At 48.2% G+C, this 14468-nt stretch overlaps 1 protein-coding gene across 4 annotated transcripts in view; it reads right to left on the reverse strand.

Moving 5' to 3' along the window:
- The window catches only part of CREB3L2 (cAMP responsive element binding protein 3 like 2), a 74829-nt gene extending 64286 nt beyond the window's left edge, over positions 1-10543 (reverse strand). For 2 of the 4 annotated variants that reach the window (XR_011147988.1, XM_069003143.1), the window contains exon 1: positions 10303-10542. Coding sequence is in view for 3 of the 4 variants with exons in the window: in XM_069003143.1 (XP_068859244.1) it covers positions 10303-10410 (108 nt within the window). In the remaining variant the exon portion in view is untranslated. Of the gene's footprint in view, positions 1-959; positions 979-10302 lie in introns of those variants that run through there. The other 2 variants (XM_069003144.1, XM_069003145.1) reach the window with 2 other exon arrangements.
- Between the last annotated feature and the right edge of the window lie 3925 nt (positions 10544-14468).

Genomic DNA, 14468 nt, shown 5'->3' on the forward strand with positions numbered 1-14468 from the left:
ATCTTGCAGAGGTGTTTGTAGTTGAGGAAAAAAACACCAACATAAATTAAGTTCATCTTTTCCCTGTGGTTTTTCTAACATATTTCTAGCAACCCAACAGACAAAGAATGGCAATAGGGAAGCATTCCCAAGCCATAGAGCAGACTCCCTGAAGCACTCTTCTGATGGAAATTTAGCTGAAATTTTGCTCTGAATTAGTACAACCAAGTGAAAAGTCACAAGTCACCCTGGGCAAGTACAAAATACTACTTTTTCTCTTTCAGTCCTTCTGGCAAGCGACAGCATCCACTGAAAGCCAGGAGGAGCAAACAAGCTGAACTGAAAAAGAACTGCAAAAGCACTAAGGCTCGAAGAAGAGACAAATTTTGCATCCTGAAAGCCCATGCCTTAAAAATAGTGCCAAAGCTCATTCCTGGCATGCCTGTTTCTGCAGGCAGTCACACCTGAGCGGTGCCTTCCAGCAGCCGGCGGAGTGAGCCAGCTGGGGATCCCGAGGGAGCAGCACCCACGCACATCTGGAGCCCTCCTGCAGCTGCCAGCCCTTGCCCTCTCCCAGTGAGCCCCTTCAGGAGTGCTGTGAGGGAAGGGGTCAGCCAGACATGCAGGCATCCATCTGGAGAGGCACGGAGGAAATGCTTCCCAGTGAGAGGAAGGGCAGATGGCTCACAGCCAACCATGAAGCTGGACATCCCCACAGAGCCCTCAGTCCCTGTAGCACTTCACCAGGGAGCACGCAAGGCATTAGAGCCACATGTAGGCAGGATCATCTTGCTTTCCTTTTCCTTTTCTTAAAAAAACCCTTCTGCTTGATGCCTGTTTTCTAAAAAATACATCTTACCAGCCTGCCTGAAACCCCACACCAGTCCCAGGCCTGAGTCACACACCCAGCTGTGCAGGGGGGAGGCACAGAGGAGGAGGGGAAGGGAGCTGCAGCACCAAGGAGCTCAAACAAGACATACCATCAGTGCTGATGACGAGGCCAGTTACACCCATGATGAGAAAGACAGATGTTTTGCAGAAAGTCAGCCGCTGCCTCATAGTAGGAGTTATGAAAGTGGAGAGTTCAGACATCATATTTTCCCTCAGTCTTCATCCTTTGCTAGCCAGGACAGATTCCAGAAAGCCAGGTGTCTGGCTGCAAAAAATACTGCAGTCTTAGTTCTAAGTCTTGGCTCCTCCTGAAGGCATCACCGTGTCCGTAATACCACAAGCTTTCTAAGGCAACCCTGCCGTCACTGCTTTGGCAGCGAGAAAATCCGGGGGAGAAGATCAGTTCTCTGCTGCTCCTGAGTTTTGGTTCTACACATACACAAATCTCTCTTGTGGGTACCAGAGGCTCCATAAATGAGAACACATGTCTTCAGATAACCCCCACAAAATCAAAACACGGCAGGCGGATTACTGAAGCCAACAAAAGAACCTAGAGAAGACTGGGACAAAAAGCAGCCTTAGGATAAGCATTCTCTTGTGCACAAAATTTGCTGTTGAGATGAAGGAAGAGAAATCTGCTTGGTATTCAAGTATTGAATTTGGGGGAGTTTGGGGATTGGAGGTTTTTTTGTTGAGTGGTTTTCAAGTTTTAGGTCTAGAAAACCTTCTCCATGCTACTCCTGTGAGCTACCCCATGAGGTGGTCTCTTCCCACACCCACAGGTTACCCACAAAAGGAAATAACACAGGTATGAGGTAGCACAGACAAACAAGTCTGCTGCCCAGCAGTGCCCTATCTAAATCTGAGCAGGTCAGTGCCTTGAGTCCAGACTGCTGTGAAAGGAACGACAGCACAGCGCCAACTGGAATGGGGCTCAGGTTGTCTCTAGCTCAGCTTTCTGCCCAAACAGGGCCAGCACTAACCGAAGACCAGTTCACTCAGGGCTTTATCCAGTCAGGTCCTAAAAACTTCTAAGGAAGGAGGTGGTGCAGTCTCCCAGGGCAGCTCTCTCTCCAGTGCTCAGTTATCCTCACCATGAAGCCCTTTTTCCTTACCAGACTGAACCTCTCTCACTTCTGCTGATGTCCATTTCCTCTCACCCTCCTGTCATGCTGTGGTGTAAAGAGCCTGACTCTTTTTCCAGTCTTTTTGACAGACCTTCACATCATAGCATCCGAACTTTGGAGAAGAGAAATTAAACTGGGTACTCCAAATCTCAGCAATTGAAAGATGCTTTTCTTGCTTCACAAGCCACCATGTGCTTCAAAGAATTCTGCCACAGCTGAGGACTCTGCTCACATCCAAAGTTAGGGGCAGCACTCAACACCTCTGGTGCAGATCAAGGGCAAATGACTTTCTTCCTGTCTACTGGAGATCAGCCCATCTCACCCCAAAAAGCACACTCCTTACCTCTGCAGGCAACTTCAGCTGCAACAAGAGCTCGGAGATGAGCGCTGTAGGGTCACCAAACAGCCAGGGCTTGTCCCAGCAGAGCTGCAGGACAGCAGTGAGCCCAGCTCCAGGTGAGCCACTGAAGCCAATCAGGAACTACAGGGGAGAAGCCTCCACCAGCACCAACTCACTTCTGCCCTGCATTGCTGCTCAGGACAATTCCAATTTGGCAAGGAAGGAGGCCTGAAGCTCCTTAAGACACCCAAAGCTCCCTAAGAGGTTATCAGAGCAGCCTGGTCTCTGTTTCTCACCCCATATGACTGACAAATTGCATGAAAGGACAAAGCCAGCCCCGGCACAGCTGCAGAGGAATGTTTGTCTTCGGCAAAGAGCAGAGAGATGAAGTGGGTATCACGTTATTCCATTAAATTTTTGCCTGTCGCAACAGCAGAGCTAGATCACATACAGAAAATTGAAAGCCAGTTAGCAGCAGATGAAAAAAAAAAAAAAAGGGTAGTTGTTTCCAAGACACAGAGAAGGCACAGAGAGGTTACTGGCAGTATTCAGCTCTGCATTTGGATGGATGGCACCTATGGGGACAGCTCTAGCCATTAAGGTCTATTCCATTTAACCACACTTTATTTTTTCACATTGCCTTCTCCACTTCCCTACCCACCCTCTGGAGAATTATTTGGTTGAGTATTTGTACCCTTCCTGCACACATTTAGCACTGATCCAACTCAACCCAGTGACTTTCTTTTCTGCAGTTGTGATCTGTGTTTGACACCTCACAGACAGAAAGAATGAGGAAAAAGTCCCTGCTCTGAAAAGTTCAGCATCTCAGGCTGAATGTCCACCTCAGCTACGCCTCGTTAAACCCCACCATTTTTCACCTGTCTTCTTTACTGCCTATTACTCACTTCAGTGAGGTGAAAGGGCAACATATTTGCCAGCAAAATTGTGGCCCTAAGCCAAGCTTATTCTTTGCATGCCATTCCTTTCACTTTTATGAAAGAAAAGTAATTTAGCATCCAAGACAGCCTCCACTTTTCACCAGCACTTGACATCATGGAGGGGTGGTAGGACCATGGACCATGGACCAATCCAACATCAGTGCTTCCTTGAATATCAGGTCTGCCTATTTTTCTGCTACAGATCCACATCCTTCTCAAACAACCCTTTTTCCTGTTTATCCTTGAACAAATACGTGTTCCAGGCAAACCCTGTTCTTTTCCAAATAATTGTCTACTGGTGTCAAATAAATATGCACATGCACACATCAGGCTTACATCTAAGCACAACTCATAAATCTACTCTGACTATTCCCACTGCACATTCCTTTAGCTCAAAATGCAGTTCCACTGCCCCTTCCCCAGCCAAATATTCCTATCTGCTCTTTCATGTCAGCATCAATACCTGGGCTGCTACAGGGCAAGCTGTGTCAAGGAACTGATATCCCTGAAAGCTACTTTCTGGCAAAAAAAAAGGTAATTTTAAAACTGGATGAGCTCCCAGCCAGCTGCCACAACAGCCTGTGGTTACATCCAGGTGCAGAACTGCACTGTCAGGTCTTGTCACCCACAAAAAACACAGCCAAAAGGCATCTCCATGATTCAGAGAGAGATGAATAGGGAGCAACAGCATGAAAAAAATGTACCCTCCTGAAAACATAGACAAAGAGCTCTACTGTGAGAGCACCCCTAAGGGACCCACCAGGAACCTATTCCTCTTGGAAAAAGCAAGCTGCCCTAGGGAATTCAAGAGGAGTTAAAGGGGGGACCTTGTAAGCTCAGCAGCCAATGCAGCCTGTGACAAACGCCACTGAGGCAGGTCAGACACTCCATATCTGACAGCAATTTCACCCATCAGTAATTGCTAACGTCTCACCCACAAAATTATCCTTCTCCAAAAGTGAGAGAAGCAGCCCAAGACACAGGATACAGATGATGGATGCTTAAACCAAGTATTACAAAGTGACTGGAAAACAGCTTTTGGGAATGCAAGGAGGAAGGTGTACAAACAGCAGTAAGGACAGCACGGCCTGATAACCAACATTTGGATACAACACAAAAAAGCAGCACCTATCTACAAGCGCAAGGCCAGCAAGAAAACTTCCCTTGTCAGAGGTGGGGGCTACTTTCAAAGGACAGTGTCTTCAAAGCAACAGCCAAGCATCTCGGAGGGACCTTGTTAGCTGAGGGACCCAGAGAAAATGAGCCCACAGTGACAGAGCTCCCAGCTCTGTGGAGGGAGAAGTAGCCAGCGCGGCACAGCACACACTGGCCTCCTCTATAGACACAGACAATCCTAAAAAGTGAGACTGCTTTAATAAAAACTGGTCCCCATCCCAAGATAGGGGAAACTCACTTAGTCCCAGCTAAGAAGGGACTCTTCACATTACAAACAAAGACCTGCAAAGAGCACAAGTTCCCACCAGCCCTGTAGATAAGTTGAACAACTCCAGACACAGGAAAGCCCTGTCTGGTAACACCATAAGTGAAATTCCTTTACCCCCACTATCGTGCACAACCTGCTCCATGCGTAAGGGCTGGCTTTCCAAAGGAAACATTTACAGAGGACAGTGCACATCAGTCACGTCCATTAGGAAAAAGAATAAAGAATGGGTTTGTACATTAAATGCTGGCTCATTCCTATCTACCACGCTTCGAAGTCAGTCCCAGGACAGACTAACATTTTTTCCAGCTCCTGTCTTCACTGCAGATCAAGCATTTCACTATACAGTTACAGCCAGCAACTCAATACCCCCATTTTTCTAATTTTAACTGCCAGGAAACAGCAGGGTAAAGTTTCAAAGTCCCCTACTTGTGTTTATCTCAGCTTTTAGAGGAACTGTAGATCAGTTAGACCCATTACAAATATGTGACATGTCTCTTGGCAAACTGGAATAGTTTTCTTATTTCAATTTGGGAAGAAAATGAGGAGGAGAAATGGTTTTCAGTGCAAGGTACCGCATACAACTAATTTTGCTGTTCAGCAGTTGTGATGTTGACTTTTTTATTGATATGGAAAGTCATTGACAAAATTTAACACTACTGCTTTGTATGAGATCTGTATACAACTATTTAAAAATCTAACTTTCCCATTTCCCCTCTTTACTGCAATTTTGGAAAAACCTTTGCAAGTACTGACTGTACAAACATTTTACATAAAGTCAGCTGCAGCTGTGTAGAGAAGAAAGAATGAGGAATTTCAGCTTTATGGTTTGTGGGCAACAGACCAAACCCCATGTGCAAATAAATGAAGTAGCTCTCCCCCTACCAAAATGAAACAAAAGTTGGATCCAACTATATTGACACCAGAGAGCTACATGCAGCCACCACACCATAAGATACAGCCAGCTCCACATCCATACCCGCCGCAGTAACCGCAGCTTTCAGTTAAATACACACAGATTGTAAAAATCCAACACTGTCATCCATTTAAAATAACGACTGCCGTACTCCAAAAGCTCAAGGCACTCCCTGGCAGCTCATCCAGAGGCAGCTTTCCTGCAGAAGTCATTAGAAACACAAAGTAACAGCAACCATCGTTTTTGCGGCAGAGGAAATGAGTCACCCGGCAAGCGCCGGTGAGGTTCAGAGGTTTGTAATGGGGAGGAAAGAAGGCCAGCTCAGAGTTTCCCGAGCTCATCTTAGATGACAATCACAACCCTGAGCATTAACATTCACCTTTGGTTTTGCTTTCACAGGGAGACAGAAACTTGGTAGCTGGGGCCTGGGAAGCGTCCTCCTCTCATGCCAACCTACATTACACCCTTGTCCCAGGGTTGAGTTGGGTTGAGCTGATGCCCAAAGCATCGCCAGCAACATGGAAACAGGATCACAGGGCTCAAACACCACTCAGACAACAGCAGCAGCAATGTGACAGTTCACTAATTTCAATTTCTTCATGAGTTCCAAGTTCCAATAGTCAGGCTCTTTCGCAAATAAACCATTTGGGCTACTTAGCATTTTTAGTCATCTTCCAGTTAACCACTCGTACAGACATCCAGGCCATGACATCTAGGAATTTAGTCCTAAATATCTAAACCAGTTGCTGTCCCCATGTACCTGTAGGGCAGCTGCAGTTCTACATCTGCCATGCCAAGATCACATCCATGCCTACATTCGGCTGCATTTTGCTACCATCTGGAAACAGCAGCCAATGTGTTAAAATAGCCATGAAAATGGAGGGGAAAAATAAAACTGCCTCCTCAGTATTACATAAAGAGGTTTTAAATGCCAAAGGCTCCTAAGAACCATCTGCCTTTCAGCCCCCATCCAGCAATGGGACAGGTAGTTGGCATTTCACAGCATGTTTGTCAGACTCATCCATCTGCACCAGATCTGGCACTTGTCACAGAAAACACAGTCCCAGCTGGGCCATGTCCAACCGCAGATCAATTCCAGCACAGTCCCACGGCCGCCAGCAGAGCTCTCCCACTTCAAGCCCACCTGTGTGTTATGGAAAGTAACAGCAGCAGCAAGAAGCTGGAGGTTTTGCCACCTGGCCACGCTCCTTCTCCCCTTGGGCAGTGGCAGGTGTTGTGTTTGCCTTCTGTTTGACCACCAGGAAAGAGCAAAGAATAACAAAAATAACACTAAAAATAATAATAACAACACTGCCTTGCACAGTGCCAGCACATGGCACTACCAACACAGTCACAACAAGCTACAGCACAGATGAAGATTATATAATGCAGACATGTGACACATACCATGAACATGCCTCTAGGAAATCTTTCAGCCTTTTCTTCCATGGGAAACTAAACCACTCCAGAAAAATAACTGCTATAAAGCTATCTGGCATCCAGGTGAGGACTTTAATGAGCCACCTCAAGGACTGCTACCTGCCAATAGTAGAGCTGAGCTCCTCGAGGCCCCACTTTCTCCAGGTACAGCTGATGATATCACTGACAGCACCAGTGGAGTGAGGGAACGGCTCCTCACACAGCTCCAGGCACTGGTGAAATCATCAGCTGTTAAAGAGAAATGTAAATCCCCAGGAGGTTGGATTTCAACCCTGGTAATTAAGGCAGGCTGGAACAGTTTAAAATAGAGGTCGACTTTTTAAGTGTATGCATACTTTCACACTTGTCTGCTAGGTTCAAATCAACAAGAGCTGGGAACAGCCTTTTTGGTCGTAGAAAGGTTAAATTTTAATTTAAAATACACAAAAGGCAGTTGGCACGGAATTCTCACCCTCACCAGTCTGTACACACAGGTAGGTCTGACTGTGGAATGACATTGATTCTTCTTCCTGCTTGTGAGCTCTCCCCTCAGTCATCATCATCATCATCATCATCTTCATCATCATCTTCTCCCTCCTCCCCTTGCCAGCCCAGCTCGCGCTCCTAGGGCTGCGTGACTGTCCCAGAGACCTTTCCTAAGCCCACAGTTTCCTTGGATGCAGACCTGCACATCTAGCTGTGAAGACCAGAAGATGCAGTAGGACATGTGTTCCTTGGCTGTGAGGGTGACAGACAGCACAGGGCGCGGGCACTCCTGCAGGGGCAGCACAAGAGGGTCTCCTCATCATCCCAATCTTTTCAAAAAGACCCTGCAGTAAGTTTATAAACACAGCACAGTAACTGGGTCAAACCAGTCCTCCCAGATGGAAAGTATAACCCAGTAGAAGAACAGATGTTCCATCCAGAGAGCTTGTTTGTTTGTTTTGGGTTTTTCAAGTAATTCTATGAAGTTTTGGCCAGAGGTAAATAGAGACCTTGTGTTTCATGGTATCAAGCACAGTATTTTCCTCCACATGGCAGAGCACACTCACAAAAGAAAAAGTTCAACAGTCAGAAGTGTGGGTTTTTTTCACTTTAAAGGATGTTAATTTCATAAACATTCTTTTCTTCTTTAAAGAATGCAATATGTCGCTACACCTACTTTATAGCATTTGCTTGGGCTTTTATTTCTGAAACTTATTTCAAGAATTCCAAGAACAACCAAAAAGAGAAATTGATTTCACACTTTTTATTTGGCTTCAAGAGGGTCTCCCAAGAAATCTTAAACTCCTAAAAAGACTCAATCAAACAAGACAGCAACACAAACAAATCAATGTCAGTGTTACTGCCAACAAAGATCATCACAGCCCAAAATTTTGCAGATCCAGCTATGCCCCTTACAAAATGCTCATCATCATAGCATTTAAAGCTGAAAATCCCCAATAAAACTTGAAAACAGAAAAGGGAAAAGCATCCCATTTCCACCCACCAGACAAACAGCATGTTTTCTTTATCAATACATGCAAACTCAATTCTCAGACTCCTTGAAATAGGGCAGAAAAGACACATATCCATGCCACTGTGGCCACAAGTTCTAGCCCAAGAGTAAAATCTCCTTTGGGGCACTAATTTAAGAAGATACGAGAACACGAAGTAAGAAAACAAAAGTTAAGAGTGGCAACTCCATTCTCATCACAAGGCTCCAAACAGAGCAAGAGGAAATATGCCAGCACAGCTGTAAAATCTAAAGGGGAACACTCTCCCAAGAGCCTCTCATTTCACTCACAACATTCCTGTTGATAAAGAAAAAAAAAAAAAAAAAAAACAAAAACACAAGAAAACAGCTGTTTGAGGGAAGAGCTTTCCATTGTTAAGTGCTCCTCCTGGCTCTTTAAAAAACCCAAGCCACCATAACATGATTACTTTTCCCTGGATCTACCAGATGATACACATTGCGCAAGAAAGCCCAAGACTTTCAACGACAAAGAAGCCAAACACTGTTTAAAGACCGTCACGCGTGCAGCAGGCTTGCTTCCTGCTGGAACGAGGCTTGGAGCTTGTGAAAGACGCGATCCTGGATCAGTAAGACTAGCACTGCCACACACAACAAATAAGGTTTTCCTTGTTTGCCTTACAAGACTAACGCCAAGATCTGCATGGAGGCAGTGGCCATGGGACCACCGCTGCTCCCGTGAAGAGCTGGGTCCCTCACTCTGGGGCTGTATTTGCACATCACCCTCTTTGGTGCAAGGAAGAAACGTGGAGCACATGGCAGCCCCTGCCAAGCGCCGTCCCTCAGGCACTGCCACATCCCAGTCACCACTACCATGCTCCTCTTGGGTCTCCATCCAAGCACTGCCACATCCCAGTCACCACTACCATGCTCCTCTTGGGTCTCCATCCAAGCACTGCCACATCCCAGTCACCACCACCATGCTCCTCTTGGGTCTCCATCCAAGCACGTGCTCGACAACCACACCAAGCGTGGCTGCTCTGAGCCTCGCACCAGCAGGGGACTGGAGGACTCTTCCATGCTGCTGTCCCAAGGTGCTCCGGCACACTTCCACTTGGGATTTGCACCTATGCGGGTTTATATTCGTGTATCTCTCTGTGCTTGCGAGAAGCCTCCCGAGTAACAGCGAAACAACGGAGCAGAGATAACAAGACACATTTCTTCGGATCTGTCCGAACTGTGCGTTTTGCACAAGCCAAAATATGGGGAGTCAAGCCAAAAAATAAACAACAAAACCATCGAAACGTGTGTCACTTCCTTCCTGCTCTTGGGAAGCGGGATGGGTCTCGTCTGGCAGAAGACGCGGCCGGCGACTCCTGAGGGGTCGCCCGGGGGAAGCGGCAACGCCGAGGGCGCAGAGGGAGCCCGGGCCGGGCGGGGGGCAGCGGCGAGGGACGGAGCGGGGGCTGCGGGACCCCGGTTACCGCCAGGCTCGGAGGAGCGGGAGTTGAGACCCCCGGCGCAGAAGGGACCCCAAGGCGTGCCCCAGGACATCTCGGCCCTCGGGGGAGCAGCCGCGGAGGGGCGGCAGTCACGGCGAGGGACGCAGGGAGCACCTGTTGGCCAAAACCTGCCCGGCGCCGACCCTGGCGCCCGCGGGGACACCCCGGCCCACGGGGAGCCCGAGGAACCCTGCCACGGTCCCCGAAAGGCGGCAGCCCACGGCGGCGCCTCAGCCATCCCACCCCCGGCCTCCCGGCGCCGCCAGGAGCCGCCGCCCGCCCCCGCCGCTCCTCACCGTGCGGCTCAGCAGCGTCTCGGGGTCTGCGGGCTCGCACAGCTCGCTCAGCTTGCGGTCCCAGTGCAGCAGCGGCGGCTGCTCCCCGCCGCTCTCGCACACCTCCATGGCGGCCGCAGGCACCCCCGCCGGCCCGTCGGTCTGTCTGTCCGTCGGTCCGTCCGCCGCCCCGCTGCCGGACCCTGCCCCCGCCGCTCCCCCGCGCCGCGGAGACGCGCGCTCGCTCCCGCCCCGGCGCGTCCCCTCAGCCGGCGGCAGCGCGCGGGCGGCGGGCGGGCGGGCAGGTCACCCCCGCCAGCTGCGCGCCGCGCCCCCGCCCCGCCCCCGCCGCCCCGCCCGCCAATCGGGGGCGAGCAGCGCGGGCGGCCGCCGGGCGCGGGCCAATGGGCGCGCGGGCCCCGGGAGGCTCCGGCCGCGGAATGCGGGCGTGGCGCGCGCGGCCAATGGCGCGGCGGAGCGGCGGGCGCGTCAGCCAATGGGACAGCGACAAGACTGCGGCCGGCGCGCGGCGCCCCGCCCCGCCCCGCCCTCAGGGAGGGAACCGCGGCTGCCCCGGCCCGGCCTCGGGAGGGAACCGCGGCGGAGTCCGCACCGCGCCCGGGAGAGAGCGGGCAGGGACGGGTCAGAACGCACCTTGTGAAAACCAGAACTGCACAGCTCTGGGCAGCCGCACCGGGGACGCTGGTGTCTGTCTCAGATCGGTCCCAGAGCGCTCAGCAACCGGAAGCAAAAATAATCACAGGCAATGGGAAATTCTGCTATTTTAAGACTTGTGTTCCTGCCAAGCCGGGCCAACACTGACATTCCATTGTTCTTTTAAAAGAAGAAGCTACCAAGTCTTAAGGCTTCAAAAAGCTGGGCATTCCTCAGTGCGTCTCTGCAGCGCCCGGAGCTCAGGCGCGGCCGGGCGCTGTCGGGTCAGTTCAACACTAATGGACATTTCCAGGCTGCCTGGAGCAGGAACCATAACTGGGGGTCCTGGTGTGTCTTCTCTCTCTCGCCTAGACCTCCCTTTAGGCATCACCTCTTGTGACAGCCACTTCCATCCCCTGACGGAGCCAGCACCTGTGCAGCACGAGTGATCCAGTCCTCACTCAAGAGAGCCCAGACTAGCCCGCTGAGGAAAACAAAGCCAGAAGGAGCTCTCAGCACTCAGCAACAAAAAGAGGAAAAATAATGATGATTACACCAGGTTTGTTCCTTTAAAATTTATTAAACTGCTGGTGTTTGATTAGGAAAAAAAATAAAATGTAACAAAAGTTACACTGTGAAGGGAAAATCCCTAACTGCCCTAATCAAAGATCTTCTGCAAAGATTAGTTATTTTAAGTCATTGTAAAAGAAGTCAGTGTGAGATGTGCCTTCAGCAGCACAGAAAACATCTAAAGCCAAACCTAAAGCCAAATTACCAGTGCATGAACTGCTACCTTCTAGTTTGGCAAGCCCAACCAGAGGTACAAACTTCTTTTCTGCTGGCATTGCCAGGCACTGTTATCAAAGCCATTCCATTGTGCCAGTCCAGAGCTGCAGATTGTGAGATTTGTAAAGGTCAGTTCCTTATCCAGGAGCCTCCGTGTTTTCATTGGATGTGTTCTTCCTTTCAAAGCTTTTATGGCCTTGTGATAATCCCTTTAACAAAAGGCTCTCCATCACCCTGCTGGCTGAGATTTGTGCCTTCTAAAATCACTGCTGTGACTAGATAATTTCTTGGGGCTGGGGCACGAAATTAATGTTTTGCCCGTATGAGAAGTCTAAAGGGAAGCCCATGTTCGCCTTGTAAACCAACAAAATGAAAGCCACCTTAGAAGAAGGTGGTGCTGACTGAGTGACTGCAGCTTCCTTTGCTGAGCATGATGAGAACAAGGGGCTCCCAAGGACTGGTATTTACTGGGCTGAACTTTCTCACCCTAACACATTTCTCAGGCAGAAATATTTATTTATGTGAGAAGTTATACTTCTCACATTCCCCCTTGGGTAAAGCACTCATACAAATTTAGGCACCCTAGGTAAACGGCGTGCTGCTTTTCCCAGTGGTTTCCACTCTTCCTGCACCATATAAAGTTGTGTCCTTCTCCCCTCTGCACTTCCCCAGGAGCTCTCTCTTTATCATTGGTACTGAAGCACAGCTGCTGCTGTGGGACACACAGCTGCTGAGGATTCATAAGCATCCTGGAAGACTTCTTTGGCCACTGGAACATTTTGACACACAAAACTATCCATTTCTGGGGCTATAATATAAATATGAAACACAATACTGGTAACTAGACATTTGTAACTGGGCATCCTGCCCAGTTCCTGACGCATTATTAAAATTAGTTCGAAGCTACATGTCATTTCAGAGTTTCAACATCTCTGAAACAATTACCTGAGACTTTGTGAGGAAATGTGACCAATTTGCTTTGCATGGTGGCAACCAACAGCATACAGACCACACTGATGTGTTTGTGCTGCAGCACCAGTTCTTCTTGGGAAAGAAAATCTGTAATAGCAAGTTTCTGCTAGAGATTGGCAGCACATACAGGGTGCCAAGAAGGAAGAGACAAAAGTGGAGGAAACTAATCCTTTCCAGAGAATATTAATTATTCAGTGTGCTGATACAGCATGGGACAGCAGTCTAATATGTCACATGTTGCTGCCCACAGACCAACACTACAGCAGAAATCAGGCACTGGGGAAAGCACCACAAAACCAGCAAGAACATGATACAAACACAGCTATCCTAATTTTTTCCCACACTGCTTGGAGGATTTAAATTGTGGATTTCAATAGTTACCAGCCTGTTGAAAGTCAAGGCTGTTTCTCCATGCTTCATTACTTTCCTCTTAGAGCAGGTATAATAGTACTTTCAAGTTCCAACTCATGTAATTCTGAGAGCATTTTTGATTTCTGCTTTTGTGTAAGACCCTTTCCTCACCACAGTCTTCTGAGCTGGGTTTGAACTCACTTTGCAGCACGGGGGGAGAGTGCAAAAATTGACCAAAAATCTACAAGATAAAAGGGTGGGGAGTTATTGTCTGCACAGACAGGGAAGAGGAGAGCTCAGCTTTTGTTTACAGAGAATTCTGTCCCCTTTCTGCAAGGCCCAGAAAGCCCACACAGAAAACCTACAGAGAGAACCTAACCAGCTAAGAAAGAGGAGGCTGCTAAGGCAGAGCTCCAAACAAACACCACTTACTTAAAATATCAAAGAACAAAGCAATCAACAATACAAAGCCTGGCAAAGGAAAGGTGCTCTCTTTCTCCTTGCAGATCCGGGTTACAGCAGCCACAACTCCTGCAACCACATCATTACTCAGTTCTTGATCGGGTCAGCTGCACAAAGGTTCATTAAATATTTACAGGTGACATTTTTCTGACTTGTGACAACCAGGATCAAGATAACCATCCATTTTCTACAGCCGCTCTGTTCAAATCAGTTTGAGAAAGCAAGCAGTAAGAAAAGAACAAATAGCAACAGAGCCCACAGGATGAAAATTGCCAGGTTTCTGACCAGCTACTAATAAAAATCTTACCCCTTGAAAGCAACAGAAAACAGCCACAGTTAGAGATCTCTTCAACAAATTCAGCACCTCTTAAAGAGTGCAGGACACAAATTTCAGGACTAAGAATATACAGAATAAACCAGCAATCAATTTCTAATCACAGTAGTTACTGGAGATTTTTGTGAAATGGCCAGGTATGATAATGAGATGAATTTTTTACATGGGACTAAGCAACAAGCAGAAGAAAGAAATCTCACACACGCTGACACATTTCCCACAAGAGGATGTCTCAGGAGAAACCCTGTGAAAGTTATTTCTTTGTGTGTTGTGCAAAGAATTTACTTGCACTACCTAGTATCTGGCAATGCACTAACAAAGCAAATTCCTTGTGTAAATGAGATTTAAATCACACTGCTGTGCTGAGAAGCTTACCACTGCCAAGATAAACAGACACCAAGTCTTAGTTTGTACATTCAGACACGCTCAGCTACTTGGCAAAAAGGCTTCCACACCACAGAAATTTCAGAGTTAAAAATAGAAGGTGAGCTTGAGAATAGTAAAGTTTTCTTCCCACAATCCTGGCATTTTATTCCTTTTCTGACACATGAAAATAGTGGGATAGCCAGCCCTGAAGACAGCCTGTTACTAAACCCACATAAAATTGGTATACTGACAGAAATACAGG

Source organism: Aphelocoma coerulescens, chromosome 1A (assembly GCF_041296385.1).
Source record: "Aphelocoma coerulescens isolate FSJ_1873_10779 chromosome 1A, UR_Acoe_1.0, whole genome shotgun sequence".
Taxonomy (NCBI): Eukaryota; Metazoa; Chordata; class Aves; order Passeriformes; family Corvidae; genus Aphelocoma; species Aphelocoma coerulescens.